The sequence below is a fragment of the Euprymna scolopes genome, chromosome 46 (assembly GCF_053919585.1).
Source record: "Euprymna scolopes isolate OS-2025 chromosome 46, ASM5391958v1, whole genome shotgun sequence".
In the NCBI taxonomy this organism is placed as follows: domain Eukaryota; kingdom Metazoa; phylum Mollusca; class Cephalopoda; order Sepiida; family Sepiolidae; genus Euprymna; species Euprymna scolopes.
Window position 1 is genome coordinate 86,445,954 of NC_136527.1, and position 18,661 is coordinate 86,464,614.

At 36.3% G+C, this 18,661-nt stretch overlaps 1 protein-coding gene across 1 annotated transcript; it reads right to left on the minus strand.

Moving 5' to 3' along the window:
- Nucleotides 1–2,633: 2,633 nt before the first annotated feature.
- LOC145271091 (uncharacterized) lies at nt 2,634–18,001 on the minus strand. Its single transcript, XM_080126636.1, has 2 exons — nt 17,247–18,001; nt 2,634–3,674 (listed from the first exon to the last, which is right to left on the minus strand). The coding sequence occupies exon 2, from the start codon at nt 3,490–3,492 to the stop codon at nt 2,689–2,691; it is 804 nt and encodes a 267-aa protein (XP_079982762.1). The 5' UTR covers nt 3,493–3,674; nt 17,247–18,001; the 3' UTR covers nt 2,634–2,688.
- Nucleotides 18,002–18,661: the final 660 nt, after the last annotated feature.

The following is an 18,661-nucleotide window of genomic DNA, read 5'->3' on the forward strand; positions in this document are numbered from 1 at the left end:
AAGATAAATATTCAACATTTGTCGCTCGCCGCATGTGGGTTAGTCTTTTTCCTATAACATCTTGGGAAAATAAAAATTACTATCCCGCAGTCAAACTTGACCTCATTAACTCATTAAAACGGGCACCTGCCAAATCCAAGTAATTAAATAAATTCAAACGTGTTTCCGTTAGCATCTCGCGGTGGGGCAATGGTTAACGTTGCACTTTTTTTTTTTTCACACTTTAATTTACAACTTTGCCTCAAGGGTTCGGGTTCGATCCTTATACTTACCTACAAAAACGATTTTTTTAACCCCCCCCCCCGAGTTTCCACACACACCTCCAAACACCCGGGCAACGCCGGGTACCCCTCGCTAGTTAATTATAAAAATGCTTTAATTATCAGGGAATCTTAGAGGTATCATTTTTAACTTATGATTAAATTTTTATTAAAATCCATCAACCAATTGTAAGTTTTTAGTTGGTTGGGTGGTTGTTTTTGTTTTACGGCATATCAACCCTTTTCAGGTTATTTAATGCTGAATCAAGTGATTTTGAAAAAAATTTTTTATTAGAATATATTTGTTTTTTTCAAGTCAGTTTCTATTTAACCCATAGTTGGGACCCTAACAGGTACTACCACTCCAAGTCAGAGTGGACCTGGGAGCAATGGCAATTAAAAAAATGTCAGGAAAAAAAAAAGGTTAGCTCTGCGCTCTAAGGTTTCGAATTTTTTAATAAAATCCATCAACCAATTGTAAGTTTGCTGGTTTCAGTATGATTAATCATGTGTTATTCAATTTGTTTTAACCAGATTTTTTTTGATTTTTTTATACATTATAATTAATGTTTTTTTGCCTCATCAGTAGAATCAAAGTCACCAATGAAGGCAACCCCAATCCCCCATCAGAAACAGCGGCATGAAAAAAGCCGACCGGACAGTCCTTTGGGAGCCTGAGCCACTTGCGGATGCTGTTTCGCACGTTAACATCGATAGCCCTGAGAGTATTGTGGCGCACGTTGCCCAAGACAAATGAATGCAATAGCCGGGGCATCGCATATCCCCGCCAGAGCTCAATGCGCTGCTGCGGCTTTAACGGAGCAGAATGCAACTCCCCGAGCCAGTCATGGACCACCTTGTGGTGTGGAAAGGGAAGTATCCCCTTCCAGTCGAAACTGACCCCGAGCAGCACAAACGAATCCAAGACCCCTAGGGTTCGAACGGGTTGAGCACCACAGACAAGCTCCGCTGCGGCCAGGTGTACGTTTTTCGCCTTCTTGTTAGACAAGATGGCAAGAGACAGTGATTTAGCGGGGTTAATCACCATACCCGATCGCGCCAAAGCTAGTTCCACCGCCTCAAGCTTTACTCGCATACCCTCTGGAGTCCGAGCGAAGAGAGTAAGGTCATCGGCGTAAGCTAACGCCCCTACCTCAGTTGACCCCATTGGATAAGCGATCTCGGGCAAGGGACAAGGAAAGAACCTCATCCATGACCATGTTAAAAAGCAGAGGCAACAAAGGGTCGCCCTGGCGAACACCACGGGAAGGGTGAAAAACCCGGTCTCCCAGCACGCTGGTCGTAGCATCATAGCCGGCCCGGATGTAGCGCACCAGAGGATCTGGTGCGCCAAACCTGCGCGCTGCCCGGCAGATCGAGTCGTGATTAACGGTGTCAAACGCTTTGGAAACGTCGATCATCACCGTCACAGAGATCCCGTGTCTCCCGATGGGCACTCTTGAGAATTGCATTTAAACAGGTGGTGACCTCCAGGCAGCCATCCCTTGCAATTGGGCGAAGGAGGGTGGCTCGCTGGCATCCGGCGACTTCGGGATAAGGGAGACTCTTGATCGGATAAGAGAGAGGGGAGGTGCTTCGCAAAGCAACACAAGGTTTAAGGTGGCTGTCACTATTTTAACCCCCTGCAAGGTCTCGTAGGAGACAACGTTCGCTGATAATTAAATTACTTTTATAATTTGCGTAAACTTTGGTACTTGTACAGTTTAATCAACATATAAAAATGAAAATATCAAAAAAAGTTTATATTGTACGTATCCGTTTTGAACTGAAGATCTCCGAAAAAAAACAAAAAAACATTTCACTTAATTTGATAGAGTAGTTTTTTTGTGTTTTTTACAGCGGAAAACATGTTTTTATGACAGCACTTTGAAGGCAGACATCTTGGATTTTTTCTTAATTTTTGTTTGGATTTTAGAAACGCCACAGGAAGATAAATCCATGTAAAGCGCGGACATCCCCTCCCCATCTTTAATTCTAGCTTTTCTTCATAAAAATCGAACATTTTGCTCGGTATCATAACAAATTGTTTTTTCGCTGTAAAAAAAAAAAAACCTACTTGATGAAATTAAGTGAAATTTTTTATTCAGAGAATTTCGTTCCATAACGGATACGTACAATTTAATTATTTTTCGATATTTTCATTTTTTAATGTGTTGATTAAACTGTACAAGTACCTTTTACTTCAAACTAGATAAAAAATGTGAAACCTTAGAGTACAGAACTACCCTCACTTCTTTTTGCTACCAAATCATGGCGACTTTTATACCTGAAGAAGGTCGAAGGTTACATCGGCCGAAACGTTGTGCAGATAAGATGTGAGAATGATTGTTCGATTAATCGAAACAAAATAAATAATATTTCAACATTATTGATAACAAGACAAAGTTACAAGATATTGTCAAATTTGTCACGGTTCAACAACTTCCTGGAGTTCCGCTGGACTTTCGATAATTTGAATAATCATTTCGCCATCCAAAACAGACGGCGCGGTCGGGTCGTTCACCTTACACTGATGTATGTCAAAAAGTTTCCGATTGTCAATAACAAAACCGCATTCCTGGCACATAAAAAACTGTTTCTCAACAAGTTCTTCGTAGTCGGCGTCTGCTGTTTGGATTGATATTTCTCTAACGTCTTGAATCGAGCCAAGATCAGCATCAGTCGACACGATCTGAGAGGTTTTCGCCGTCTCGATCTCAACATTGTGGGCACGCATGTGTGACTTGAGCGTGAACTTATACTTGGTCGAATAGTTGCAATATGTGCACTTGTAAGGCGTGTCATAATTGTGCAACAGCATATGTGACGCCAGAGCCTGCGGGTCACTGAAATTTGTGCCGCACGTGTGACAAAGACTCGCGCTATTCTTTTTCAAATGTTTCCTCAAATGAGTTCTCAAATTACTGCGATCGTTTGTCGCAAAGTCACAAACATTGCAAGTGAACGGTTTTAATCCGGAATGTTTCAAAATGTGCACCTTCAGGTTTTTTTTCCACGCTGTCCGAAAATCACACAATTCACACTTGTAGCATCGTTCCCCCGTGTGGATCCGATTATGGTGTTCTAAGTCTCGTGGTGAACCAGTGCGGAAGTCGCAGTTCATACAGCATAACGGCTTTGCAGGGTTCCCGCTGCACTTGTGGCTTTCGATTTCCACTGCATTCTTAAAACCAAGCTGGCAGCTAGGACATCTGTGCGGACGTTGCACCATTCGGCATGCGAAATCCTGATGAAACTTGAGCGTCAATTGCGTAGCGAATGTCTTGAAGCAGTCTTTGCACTGATTCGTTTTCACTTCCTTCCCAGACGTGTGTAACTGCTTTTCATGGCGTTGCAGGTGATGCGCGTGGAAGAACGCAGCGGAACAGAAAGAACATTTATAATGGCGTTCGTCTACAAGAAATTGAAAACAAATTGATATTAAAATTGAAAACATAAATGGGTCAAAGTTCACCATTACGCCAACTGGAGACGTCTCAACATTTTGCAATAAATCAACAACTTTTAAAGGTTTTCGAGTATGCTGAACACAGATATCACCGGGAAAATTAGCGCAGACAAATAGTTTTCGAGATATAAATATCTGAATCGTGCAATGTAATTTCTAGTAGTTTGAATTGGCCGCCATCTTTGTTGTTTCAATGAAATGGGATAGTGAGCATGCGATATGTGTTGTTATGTTTAACGGTTATTCAACGCTATTTCTTTCGGGATAAACATCCCCCCACCTCCCAATGTTAAGAACGGCTTTTAGAATAACCCCCCTCCCCATGTTAATAACGGCTTTCGGAATAAACATCCCCCACACCTCCTGATGTTAATAACGGCTTTTGGAATAAACGCCCCCCCCTTCTCCATGTTAAGAATGGCTTTCGGAATAAACATCTCCCACTTCCCCATGTTAAAAATGGCTTTCGGAATAAACATACATCTCCCCATGTTAAGAATGGCTTTCGGAATAAACATACACCTCCACATGCTAAGAACGGCTCTCAGAATAAACATACACTTCTCCATGCTAAGAACGGCTTTCAGAATAAACATACACTTCCCCATGTTAAGAACGGCTTTCGGTATGACACCCCCCCCACCCACTTCCCCATGTTAAGAACGGCTTTTGCAATAAACATCTCCCCACCTCCTCATGTTAAGAACGGCTTTCAGAATTGCGTTGAGTCAACTACACAGATCATCCGCTCACTGCAGCGTGCGCACGCATGCTCAATATACCATTTCATGGAAACAACAAAGATGGCGGCCAAATAAAACTACTAGAAATTATGTAACAAAATACAGAATATTTATATCTCAAACTATTTGACTGCGCTAATTTTCCCTATGGTATTTGTTTTCAGCATACCAAGTCGTCATTTTTTTAAGAAATTATTGAGGCGTCTTCAGTTGGCATAACGGTGAACAGTGACCAAAAAATGGGTACAATGCTATAGTATGCAAGATACTTACAATTAATTAATATTAAGATTTATTAACTTTATATTATATATATATTAAAGCGAAAGTATCTGTGTGTCAGTTTGTGTATATTTTCCTACGCAATAACTCTGTCAATTTTCAGTCTACAGACTCGAAATTTGATATACAACGCACTGAGATTTGGGAAAATCTTTATAATTCGTTTTTGGCCAGAAATTTGGCTGTTAAGAGGTAAAAGTTCAACGATTTGACCTTTGAGAACTCTACCAAACTCTTCCGGCAATTTTGGGTCTAAACACTTCAAATTTTAGATATAGGTTCTTTGGACATGGATCTAACTTAATAACTTGATTTGATCCCAAAGCAGTAAATGTTAAGGGGTCATAATAGGGGTCAAAGTTTTAAAAAATTTGACCTCTGCGGTCTCTACCAAATTATTCAGACAATTTCTGGTCTAAACATTTGAAATTTTACATAAAAGGGTATTCAGAGATAGGGCAAGCTTTTTAATCGGTTTGGGTCGAAAATTTGAGCTATAAATATATGTATGTATGTTTGCGTGTCTGCCTGAAACTTTTGACAGAGGCAACGGATTTTCACAAGATCTATATTGTTTTGAAGCTTGACCCTTCAGACGACAAATACCGAAAAATTGGTTAAAACATTAATTTCTTCACCCTCAACTGGGTGCTTTTCAGCAGGGAGGTGTCGCCTTTTTTTGAAAGTCATCCCCTCTTTTCGATTATCTAGCCTTAATTTAAACCTACGCCACTTCTGGTTTGCCGGTGGTCATAACAGCAAAGACATCACGTTTTTTTGCTGTTCTTTTCCTCCATCGCGGTACAGGTTCGAGCCTGCCTTCCTACTACAAACTTTTTTTTTTTTTGCTCAACACACACCTCCAAACACCCGGGCAACGCCGGGCACCCATGCTAGTATTATATATACTATATATTACATAGTGGCATTTGTCTACAAGAAATTGAATAGAATGATATTAATTATATACGTTCTTTAAAAATTTGGTTATTAATTAAATAATAAATTAAATACTTTATATTAACATTTATTTACTTTATTATTGCATTTACTGGATGGAATTCGTTTACAAGAAATTGAAAACCAATTGATACAAATTAAATACTTTTTATAAACATTTATTAATTAATTAAACAATAGTTTAAACAAATGAAGCATGGTTCCACATGAGTGCACAGTAGACGAGGCATAAAAAAAAATTACTAAGTTCAGCATCCCCCCCCCCACTGAGCCCTAAAAGTCCCCCGGGGAACGTCAAATCCTGGTGAAAATGTACAAACGGTGCAGTTTTAGGCCTTAACATATGTAGATTTGAGTTCTGCACCATGCAAAAAAAGAAATGACTAAGTCCATCATTTGCACCCCCCCTTCCCCCTGTTTAGCCTCAAAAGTCGCCAAGGTCTTAACATATTTAAATTTGGGTTCCGCACCATGCAAAACTGCTAAATAAACTATTTACTAAACATACACAGAAAATTTTGACATAGACAGAAAATTTTGGACAAACATGGTAAAATAGTCCCCAAAAAAACTATTCGCAACCAGATTTTCAAAGATACTATGGATTGAGTTGGGCAGCAACATGTCTGATCATATTACACTTGAATTTCTGCATGTCAGTACAATCAGGAAAGCAGGGGCCTGGAAGGAAATTCCAAAGTGCAGCAGTCCGAGGGAAAAAGCTATTTGAGTAGAATGTTTTTTTTTTTTGTTTTTTTTACTCATGTTCACCCCTTACAAAGCATATCGCCACTTTGACGTAAGGGGCTACTATTTGGGGCCATGTCTAGGAAAGATTAACAAGATATTTGTTTGTTACAGTTAAACTTCTGCATATCAGTACAGCCAGGACAGCAGGCAGCAGGAAGGGAATTCCAAAGTCTAACTGTTCGAGGGAAGAAATTATTAGAATAGAAAGCTTTTCTGGCATTTAGGGATAACAACAGTGAAGGGGTGAGATCTTATTGCTAAGCGGGTTTTCGTGGATATGTACGTCGAGGGGATACAAGTGAAACGAGTTCATTAGAACACATTCCATTAAAATATTTGTAAAACAGGCACAGTGATGCAACATTGTGGCGATGGGACAGGGGTTGGAGCTTAGTTGACAAAGTGGGACCGATTATATCGAAAACTCTTTTTTGGACCCTATACAAGAGGGAGATGCTAATGGTAGATGCACCAGCCCAGATGTGGCAACAATACTCCATGCATGGGTGGATGATGGCCTTTTAAAGGTGCAGGATACTCTCAGGTGCGAGTAGTTTTCTAGCTCGATAAAGGGAACCCACCTTTTTTGCAGCAGCCTTTGCAATGTCTTCTATGTATTTGTTCCAATTCATATTGCCCACAAATGTTAGGCTGAGGAGTTTGAATGTAGAATTATCAGGTAGGGTACTATTTGTCATAAATATAGGGGTTGGAGAGGCGTCTTGTAATTGTTAAATGAGAGCAGCTTAGTTGTACTAGCTGCATTATACTATATATTAAATGTTGCCATCCATTTGCGGCCCCATTCTACTATAGTCTGGAGGTCATTTTCTAACGATTCGGACATTGTCTTAGATTTATGTACATCTGTTCGTTCCTCATGCTTATTATAGGGCATTGTATCATCAGCAAATATACCCATCTCAGATACAATATTATCAGGGAGGTCGTTTATGAATATCATGAATAATAATGCTCCAAGGATCAACCCTTGAGATACTTCCGCATTAATGTTATGCTGCTTGGATGTACGTCTGACAACCTGTATGCTTTTATTGTTTAAGAAGGATCTAATTTTATTTAGTATACGTCCAGTTATATCATACAATTTAATTTTCATTGGCAGCCCTTTATGCCAGACTTTTTCAAAGGCCTTGCATATATCAAGGGCTACAATCCTGGCTTCGTCCGCCTTATCCAGTACTCTTTTTTGGACCCTATACAAGAGGGAGAGACTAGTGGTAGATGCATCAGCCTAGAAGCGGCAACAATACTCCATGCATGGGCGAATGACGGCTTTGTACAGATACTGGATACTCTCAGGTGTGAGTAGTCTTCTAGCTCGATAGAGGGAACCGACATTCTTTGCAGCAGCCTTTGCAATGTCCTCAATGTATTTGTTCCAGTTCATATTATCCGCAGGGGAGGTGTCTTGTAATTGTTAAAGGAGAGCAGCTTTGTTTTACTAGCTTTGAATGTAACCATCCATTTGCGGCCGCATTCCACTACAATCTTTACAACATTTCTACAGTGAAGGGGTGGGATTTTGCTGCCTGTCAAGTTTGTAATGGGTATTGTCATTGAAGGGGTACTAGTGCTCGGAGTTCGTTTCTGTGATGGGAGAGAGGTTGGAGTTTAGTTGATAGTTCATATATATATATATATATATATATATATATATATATATATACATATAAGTAAATTCTTGGTACAGCAAAATGGAAGGAGAAATTTCAGAGGAAACATAATTTAATTTAAATACCAAAGAAAACAAAAAAAACGGGCAGGTGAAATTATTAAAATTTCCTTAAGGCCTTATTATAAATATAATAAAAACTACTATTGAACGTAAAATTGCTACATTTAATACTGTTAAACATATCGGTCCATCACGTTGTCTCATTTATTTAAAATTACCATGGTTAGGTCCTGTTGGCCTTCATATTGTTAAAAGGATTTCTTCTGCTACTCAACGTTGTTTTCCAGCTACTATGCTTAGAGTAGTTTACACAACTCGAACCTTTTTCTCTTCTTTTCGTAAAGATGTTTTGCCAACCATTCAAAAGAATTCTGTTGTTTATAAATTTGTTTGTCAGTGTGGAGCTGACTACGTTGGCAAAACATCCCAAAGATTGGAAATGAGAATATCCCAACACATCCCTCGGGATATTCGACTACACCAGGTTTCGAGAACATCCGGGCACTCCCAAGCTCATGAGTCCGCCATCGGCAATCACCTGATGAGTATAAATAGGTGTTCTGATCAATATTCCGATGGGTGGTTTTATGTTTTATACAGTGCGAGGTCGAACTATCATCTCAATATCATTGAGGCGTTAGTCATTAACAACTCTCGACCTAGCCTGTGTAGACAAAAGATTTTGAAACATCAGTTGGATATATTTATTGATTTAAAACCACCTGAACAATGAGATTTTTTTTTTCTCACTGTGCTTCTAACTAAAACCAAATTCCCTTCTTTCCTCATTCGATTCTTAGTTTTTAATTTATCATTCTGACGTTTCCTCTTAGAAGGTCAGACGATAAGGCGTTAAGGAAATTTTAATAATTTCACCTGCCCGTTTTTTCGTTTTCTTTGGTATTTAAATTAAATTATGTTTCCTCTGATATATATATATATATATATAAGAAATGAAAACTTTAAGTTGAAATTTACAATCAAATTTATTGCTCAACAGGATACTCCAAAAAACAATTTACAAAGTGCTTATTCTGCGGACTTTCAATTCAAAGAAAGTGTTGTATTAGAGATAGGGGTGTTATGTCTGTGTGTGGTTGTATGCGCGCACGTGTGTGTGTTTTAATGCGTCGGGTCTGATTTATGTGTGGGTGTGTGTATGTGTATGGGTGTGCATGCGAGTGTACCTTGCATTTCATGTTTTTGTGTGATGGTATTAGGTTCTGTTCAGTTCAGGAGTGAATTTGGTGATGAAGTTTTTTTCCTGTGTAAGTAAATAAAAATAATTGTCTGTTTGGAAGATTGGCATTATTTTGAAGCTGTTTCCACTGCATGTGTGTACGTGTTTTGAAACATAGAGGTGTCTGTTATCTGCAATTTTGATGTTGCTCTTATTGAAAGTCCGCAGAATAAGCACTTTGACAATTGTTTTTTGGAGTATCCTGTCGAGCAATAGATTTGATTGTAAATTTCAACTTTTTTAGTTTTTATTTCTTTTCTCTTATAATAAGCTCTACTCTCTATTATTTGTGTATTGAGCTTTTTTTATTTGGTTGGGATTAAAATATTTATGTATAAATACTTGTTTTTTTATATTAGATCAGGTATTAGGTAAAATAGGTAAACATTGCATCTCCTTTGATTTCACTATATACATAATATTATATATATATATATATATATATACACACACATAATATATACATTGTATATATATATATATATATATATATACACTTGTTTATTGTTATATAAACATGGTCACATCCTGCTGCTACAAATAGCCACTTGATGATATCTGTTGTTTGATTGAAACAAGTGGCTATTTGTAGCAGCAGGATGTGACCATGTTTATATAACAATAAACAAGTATTATCAGCTCTTTTTATTGAGCACTATCTAACAACCTCGTTGAATTCATTAGAATTCATTAGTCCATTACTTTTGAATAAAAAAAAACCCGAGTATATATATATATATATATATATATATATATAGACTTATATGTAATATACTGAGTTCGTGTAATTCAGTACATTTTCATATACCAATAGGTTTTAAGCCAAAAATGGTTGACTTAAGGAGTAAACTACAAAATTATCACATTTCATAACTGAGCATTAATATTGACATGGAAACAATTGTAACGTAAAATGAAATACACTTTTTGTTGCCATCAACACCTTGTCTTGAAGTCTTGATTTTGCACACACAGTATATATATATATATATATATATATATATATATATTTATTTCTTAATCTATATATATAAAAATGTAACTCTCGGTTAGTTCGCAATTAATAGTCTAAAAAACCACTGGACGGATGGCTTCCACGTTTTGGTATAATATGTTTACTATATCAATGTGTGTTTTTATATATTTCTTTTTAATTATAACATTATACTTAATTTTTCTATGATAAATAGGTGTTTTTCTTTGTATCGAGAGGCCATTTTTTTTATTTAGGGACAATTATTTATTACCGCTTCCTGTCACGTGACCAGTGTTATAATTTAGCGGTTTTCCTGCTAGATCTGGAGATTTCGGTTGCAATCTAGCGGGGAATTCTAGAAAATTTGGAGATATTTAGCACCCACACACCCGCAATTTTATTAAAAATACTTTAAAACATAAAATAAACTCATTCATGTAAGTAAAAAAAAGTAGCATTTATTGCCTTTGGTAACAATTATTTATTGATTATTTGTTTTGTTTTTCACCTTTTTTCCACTAACCATTCTTAAATCTTGCTATAAAATCGATTTTTCCAAGTACATTTTAGGGGGTGGGGGCATTCCAACCTCCAAAGTAAAAAGCAAGAAACAACAGCAAAAAAAAAAAAAGAAACTTATACCAATACAGTAGAATTTAATTATCTACCAACCTAAATACTTTTAACATGCTAAAACAAAGTTTTTTTGTTTTTTTATTTTTCTAATTTCAAAATATGTTGCACCATTATTGTGATGTTTAATTTGCAGTATATTTCAATTTAACTTTTATTATAAAAAGTTTGAGTTTATGATTTGTTTCCTGCAAAAAAAAAATACCCAAAAAAAACAGGCAACACTAGCTGATAAAATATGTAAGCCTTCTGGGGAGCTAACCGCTTCAATATAATTCCAGAAACATATAGTGAGAAAAAACGGAACATTTTATATATTGAGTATACTATATTTATAATTTTTTATGGTTAAAAAGTTAAAATATGGAGTTTGGGGGGGGGTAGTGATTTTTGAAAATTTCAGACGATAAAAGTTAAAAATCTAGCGATTTTCTGGACATTTCTTTCTCCTGATCTCGCGTTTTTTTTTAAAATCTCAGTTGACAACATTGCATCACTAAAAAAACAAGAGGGGATGTAGGTATAGATAGGTGACAATCTTATAGACCAAAGCATCTCAGAGTGTATTCAATTGAAAAATTTCTAAGTCCAAACAAGAGGGGATGTAGGTATTGATAGATGGCAATCTTATAGACCAAGGCATCTCAGCGTGTATTCAATTGAAAAATTTCTAACTCCAAACAAGAGGGGATGTAGGTATTGATAGGTGACAATCTTATAGACCAAGGCATCTCAGCGTGTATTCAATTGAAAAATTTCTAAGTCCAAACAAGAGGGGATGTAGGTATAGATAGGTGACAATCTTATAGACCAAAGCATCTCAGAGTGTATTCAATTGAAAAATTTCTAAGTCCAAACAAGAGGGGATGTAGGTATAGATAGGTGACAATCTTATAGACCAAGGCATCTCAGAGTGTATTCAAGTGAAAAATTTCTAAGTCCAAACAAGAGGGGATGTAGGTATAGATAGGTGACAATCTTATAGACCAAAGCATCTCAGAGTGTATTCAAGTGAAAAATTTCTAAGTCCAAACAAGAGGGGATGTAGGTATAGATAGGTGACAATCTTATAGACCAAAGCATCTCAGAGTGTATTCAATTGAAAAATTTCTAAGTCCAAACAAGAGGGGATGTAGGTATAGATAGGTGAATATCTTATAGACCAAAGCATCTCAGAGTGTATTCAAGTGAAAAATTTCTAAGTCCAAACAAGAGGGGATGTAGGTATAGATAGGTGACAATCTTATAGACCAAAGCATCTCAGCGTGTATTCAAGTGAAAAATTTCTAACTCCAAACAAGAGGGGATGTAGGTATAGATAGGTGACAATCTTATAGACCAAGGCATCTCAGCGTGTATTCAATTGAAAAATTTCTAAGTCCAAACAAGAGGGGATGTAGGTATAGATAGGTGACAATCTTATAGACCAAAGCATCTCAGAGTGTATTCAATTGAAAAATTTCTAAGTCCAAACAAGAGGGGATGTAGGTATAGATAGGTGAATATCTTATAGACCAAAGCATCTCAGAGTGTATTCAAGTGAAAAATTTCTAAGTCCAAACAAGAGGGGATGTAGGTATAGATAGGTGACAATCTTATAGACCAAAGCATCTCAGAGTGTATTCAATTGAAAAATTTCTAAGTCCAAACAAGAGGGGATGTAGGTATTGATAGATGGCAATCTTATAGACCAAGGCATCTCAGCGTGTATTCAATTGAAAAATTTCTAACTCCAAACAAGAGGGGATGTAGGTATTGATAGGTGACAATCTTATAGACCAAGGCATCTCAGCGTGTATTCAATTGAAAAATTTCTAAGTCCAAACAAGAGGGGATGTAGGTATAGATAGGTGACAATCTTATAGACCAAAGCATCTCAGAGTGTATTCAATTGAAAAATTTCTAAGTCCAAACAAGAGGGGATGTAGGTATAGATAGGTGACAATCTTATAGACCAAGGCATCTCAGAGTGTATTCAAGTGAAAAATTTCTAAGTCCAAACAAGAGGGGATGTAGGTATAGATAGGTGACAATCTTATAGACCAAAGCATCTCAGAGTGTATTCAAGTGAAAAATTTCTAAGTCCAAACAAGAGGGGATGTAGGTATAGATAGGTGACAATCTTATAGACCAAAGCATCTCAGAGTGTATTCAATTGAAAAATTTCTAAGTCCAAACAAGAGGGGATGTAGGTATAGATAGGTGAATATCTTATAGACCAAAGCATCTCAGAGTGTATTCAAGTGAAAAATTTCTAAGTCCAAACAAGAGGGGATGTAGGTATAGATAGGTGACAATCTTATAGACCAAAGCATCTCAGCGTGTATTCAAGTGAAAAATTTCTAACTCCAAACAAGAGGGGATGTAGGTATAGATAGGTGACAATCTTATAGACCAAGGCATCTCAGCGTGTATTCAATTGAAAAATTTCTAAGTCCAAACAAGAGGGGATGTAGGTATAGATAGGTGACAATCTTATAGACCAAAGCATCTCAGAGTGTATTCAATTGAAAAATTTCTAAGTCCAAACAAGAGGGGATGTAGGTATAGATAGGTGAATATCTTATAGACCAAAGCATCTCAGAGTGTATTCAAGTGAAAAATTTCTAAGTCCAAACAAGAGGGGATGTAGGTATAGATAGGTGACAATCTTATAGACCAAAGCATCTCAGAGTGTATTCAATTGAAAAATTTCTAAGTCCAAACAAGAGGGGATGTAGGTATAGATAGGTGACAATCTTATAGACCAAGGCATCTCAGAGTGTATTCAAGTGAAAAATTTCTAAGTCCAAACAAGAGGGGATGTAGGCATTGATAGATGGCAATCTTATAGACCAAGGCATCTCAGCGTGTATTCAAGTGAAAATTTTCCAAGTCGAAACAACAGGGGATGTAGGTATAGATAGGTGACAATCTTATAGACCAAGGCATCTCAGCGTGTATTCAAGTGAAAAATTTCTAAGTCCAAACAAGAGGGGATGTAGGTATTGATAGATGGCAATCTTATAGACCAAGGCATCTCAGCGTGTATTCAATTGAAAAATTTCTAACTCCAAACAAGAGGGGATGTAGGTATTGATAGGTGACAATCTTATAGACCAAGGCATCTCAGCGTGTATTCAATTGCAAAATTTCTAAGTCCAAACAAGAGGGGATGTAGGTATAGATAGGTGACAATCTTATAGACCAAAGCATCTCAGAGTGTATTCAATTGAAAAAATTCAAAGTCCAAACAAGAGGGGATGTAGGTATAGATAGGTGACAATCTTATAGACCAAGGCATCTCAGAGTGTATTCAAGTGAAAAATTTCTAAGTCCAAACAAGAGGGGATGTAGGTATAGATAGGTGACAATCTTATAGACCAAAGCATCTCAGAGTGTATTCAAGTGAAAAATTTCTAAGTCCAAACAAGAGGGGATGTAGGTATAGATAGGTGACAATCTTATAGACCAAAGCATCTCAGAGTGTATTCAATTGAAAAATTTCTAAGTCCAAACAAGAGGGGATGTAGGTATAGATAGGTGAATATCTTATAGACCAAAGCATCTCAGAGTGTATTCAAGTGAAAAATTTCTAAGTCCAAACAAGAGGGGATGTAGGTATAGATAGGTGACAATCTTATAGACCAAAGCATCTCAGCGTGTATTCAAGTGAAAAATTTCTAACTCCAAACAAGAGGGGATGTAGGTATAGATAGGTGACAATCTTATAGACCAAGGCATCTCAGAGTGTATTCAATTGAAAAATTTCTAAGTCCAAACAAGAGGGGATGTAGGTATAGATAGGTGACAATCTTATAGACCAAAGCATCTCAGAGTGTATTCAATTGAAAAATTTCTAAGTCCAAACAAGAGGGGATGTAGGTATAGATAGGTGACAATCTTATAGACCAAAGCATCTCAGCGTGTATTCAAGTGAAAAATTTCTAACTCCAAACAAGAGGGGATGTAGGCATTGATAGATGGCAATCTTATAGACCAAGGCATCTCAGCGTGTATTCAAGTGAAAAATTTCTAAGTCCAAACAAGAGGGGATGTAGGTATTGATAGATGGCAATCTTATAGACCAAGGCATCTCAGCGTGTATTCAATTGAAAAATTTCTAACTCCAAACAAGAGGGGATGTAGGTATAGATAGGTGACAATCTTATAGACCAAGGCATCTCAGCGTGTATTCAATTGAAAAATTTCTAAGTCCAAACAAGAGGGGATGTAGGTATAGATAGGTGACAATCTTATAGACCAAAGCATCTCAGAGTGTATTCAATTGAAAAATTTCTAAGTCCAAACAAGAGGGGATGTAGGTATAGATAGGTGACAATCTTATAGACCAAAGCATCTCAGAGTGTATTCAAGTGAAAAATTTCTAAGTCCAAACAAGAGGGGATGTAGGTATAGATAGGTGACAATCTTATAGACCAAAGCATCTCAGAGTGTATTCAATTGAAAAAGTTCTAAGTCCAAACAAGAGGGGATGTAGGTATAGATAGGTGAATATCTTATAGACCAAAGCATCTCAGAGTGTATTCAAGTGAAAAATTTCTAAGTCCAAACAAGAGGGGATGTAGGTATAGATAGGTCACAATCTTATAGACCAAAGCATCTCAGCGTGTATTCAAGTGAAAAATTTCTAAGTCCAAACAAAGGGGATGTAGGTATTGATAGGTTACAATCTTATAGACCAAGGCATCTCAGCGTGTATTCAAGTGAAAAATTTCTAAGTCCAAACAAGAGGGGATGTAGGTATTGATAGATGGCAATCTTATAGACCAAGGCATCTCAGCGTGTATTCAATTGAAAAATTTCTAACTCCAAACAAGAGGGGATGTAGGTATAGATAGGTGACAATCTTATAGACCAAGGCATCTCAGCGTGTATTCAATTGAAAAATTTCTAAGTCCAAACAAGAGGGGATGTAGGTATAGATAGGTGACAATCTTATAGACCAAAGCATCTCAGAGTGTATTCAATTGAAAAATTTCTAAGTCCAAACAAGAGGGGATGTAGGTATAGATAGGTGACAATCTTATAGACCAAAGCATCTCAGAGTGTATTCAAGTGAAAAATTTCTAAGTCCAAACAAGAGGGGATGTAGGTATAGATAGGTGACAATCTTATAGACCAAAGCATCTCAGAGTGTATTCAATTGAAAAAGTTCTAAGTCCAAACAAGAGGGGATGTAGGTATAGATAGGTGAATATCTTATAGACCAAAGCATCTCAGAGTGTATTCAAGTGAAAAATTTCTAAGTCCAAACAAGAGGGGATGTAGGTATAGATAGGTCACAATCTTATAGACCAAGGCATCTCAGCGTGTATTCAAGTGAAAAATTTCTAAGTCCAAACAAAGGGGATGTAGGTATTGATAGGTTACAATCTTATAGACCAAGGCATCTCAGCGTGTATTCAAGTGAAAAATTTCTAAGTCGAAACAAAGGGGATGTAGGTATAGATAGGTGACAATCTTATAGACCAAGGCAAGTCAACGTGTATTCAAATGAAAATTTCTAAGTCCTTACAGGGGCGGACGTTGGTATAGGTAGATGAGGAGCTACTAGACCAACACATGTCCACGAGTATTCAATTTAAATTTCTAAGTTCAAAACAGTGTAAATAAGTGTCTGGAAGTGGCCGATCGACGCCTACTGCCATGTTGGGTGCATGTAGGCGTAGCAAAATGCCTTCTAATCTGCTAGGCACATCGGGACTTAGTTTATTTTCTGTCCTTTCTCTGCACCGTGTAGGTTGGCGTCTGGATGTGCCTCATCGATGCCTTGGCATATAAACGTGTAATCAAGTTAAAACTTCTAACTTCAAAACGGGAGTTAGGTACCGGTAAATGAGAAGCTTATCAATCTAGACATGTTGAAATTTATAAGTTCACACATAGTGGATAGCAAGGCGAGGAATAGGGATATAGAATAAGAAAAGAGAGATAGACAGATCTAGATAAATACAGAGGTATAAAGAGATACAGGCAAGGGAGATACATTTCATGATTCAACTTATATGCTAATAAGAAATAGTTGGTATATCAGGAACACAAGCATTGTATTTACTAGTTAATTTTACATCAGAATACACTTGTAGATTTTATGTAGCTTTTTTTCTATAGGGAACATGCAAATAGCACACATAACATCTAGACATATAAATATATACATAAAACAATTACAGTTATGAGATATATCTGAACTAATCCAAAAAGACAATAATGATGAATATCATCACTTACCTTGGAAAATTATCCAGGCTGTATGCCTACTCACATTCCATCAAACACCAGAAAATCATGAGCAATTGCTTGGTTGATTTTTTTTATTTTTTTTATTTTTATTTTTTTCATACACATTTGTAATTGTGTCTTGTTTTATCAAGTATTTTTGTAGTTAATCTGTGGTGTTGGGAGAGGTGTTAACATGAATCAATTTTGCTTAACATTTTTTATTATGTATATTTTTTCAGTTTACAGAGTCATTCCAGTACCAAGTCTGACACTGTAATTGCTTGAAAAGTATTGCATTGGGAAGGAATCTTTTTTTTTTTTTTTTTTTTTTTTTGAGGTGTGCAGGAATTTCAGTAGGGGATGTTTCTACTGATTTCAGATTCCAAGACAGCAAATTTGTATTTTATTGTTTGTGCATTCTTTTATCAAGTTTTTACAGATGTTTTTGTGTTATGAAAGTGAAAATGAATGAGTTGCAAAGACATTTACATTTTTGCATTCTTTTTTTAATTCTTCACCTTTTTTGTTTTAATGTCCCAAGAGTGAACCAAGACGGATGAGTCTTATTCAGCAGAGTCGAAAAAAACAGGTTACCTTTGATTGTCCTCAATGGATTTGTCCATAGTATAATGTGTCCAAGTTATTGCCCTAATAAAGTGAGAACCATACCCCAAAACTAATGCAGAACTCTACTTAATTAAATGAGCACTCTCAAAGACAATTTATCTAACATAATTTTGAAATATGTTTTATAAAGTTACCATAGAGCTCTCAAATATATTAGGCACTCAAATAGGAAATTTGTTTCAAATACTTGTCATATATATATATATATATATATATATATATATATATATATATATATATATATATATATTAAAAACTTACAGTATATCTATACTTACATATTGACATTTAGGTTTTCAAAACATACTGCAGAGCTCCTCATGTTTTCTGAATTTTATGCTTTCGTCTACTAATCTATTGAGCACTCTTAAGTATATTTGTGTAGCTGAATTGCCATACATGTTTTTGAAAGTGTATATTTAGCTCTACTAATGTATTGTACTCTGTCAAAATAAATTTATGCAGTTGAAATGCCATATCTGTTTCTCAAATGTTTTATTTAGCTCTACTAATATATTGAGCACTCTGGAAGTAGATTTGTCTAAAATAATTGCAAAAATGTTTCCAACTCTTACTACAAAGCTCTTTAAATGCATTGAGCACTCTTAAAGTAAAATCGTCTTGTATAATTAAACAAAGCAATTTTTAAACTTACTACACAGCTATATAAAACTATGGAGCACATGCAAGCATCATTGGTATATATATAGATCACATAATTATTAGAAGTTATTTTTTTACTTGAAATACATATATATATATATATTCAAGGGAGACAATTTGTATATAGATGACAT

Excerpts from the sequence above, each read along its gene's own strand:
- LOC145271091 (XM_080126636.1), bottom strand. The coding sequence starts at position 3,492 with ATGGTGCAACGTCCGCACAGATGTCCTAGCTGCCAGCTTGGTTTTAAG.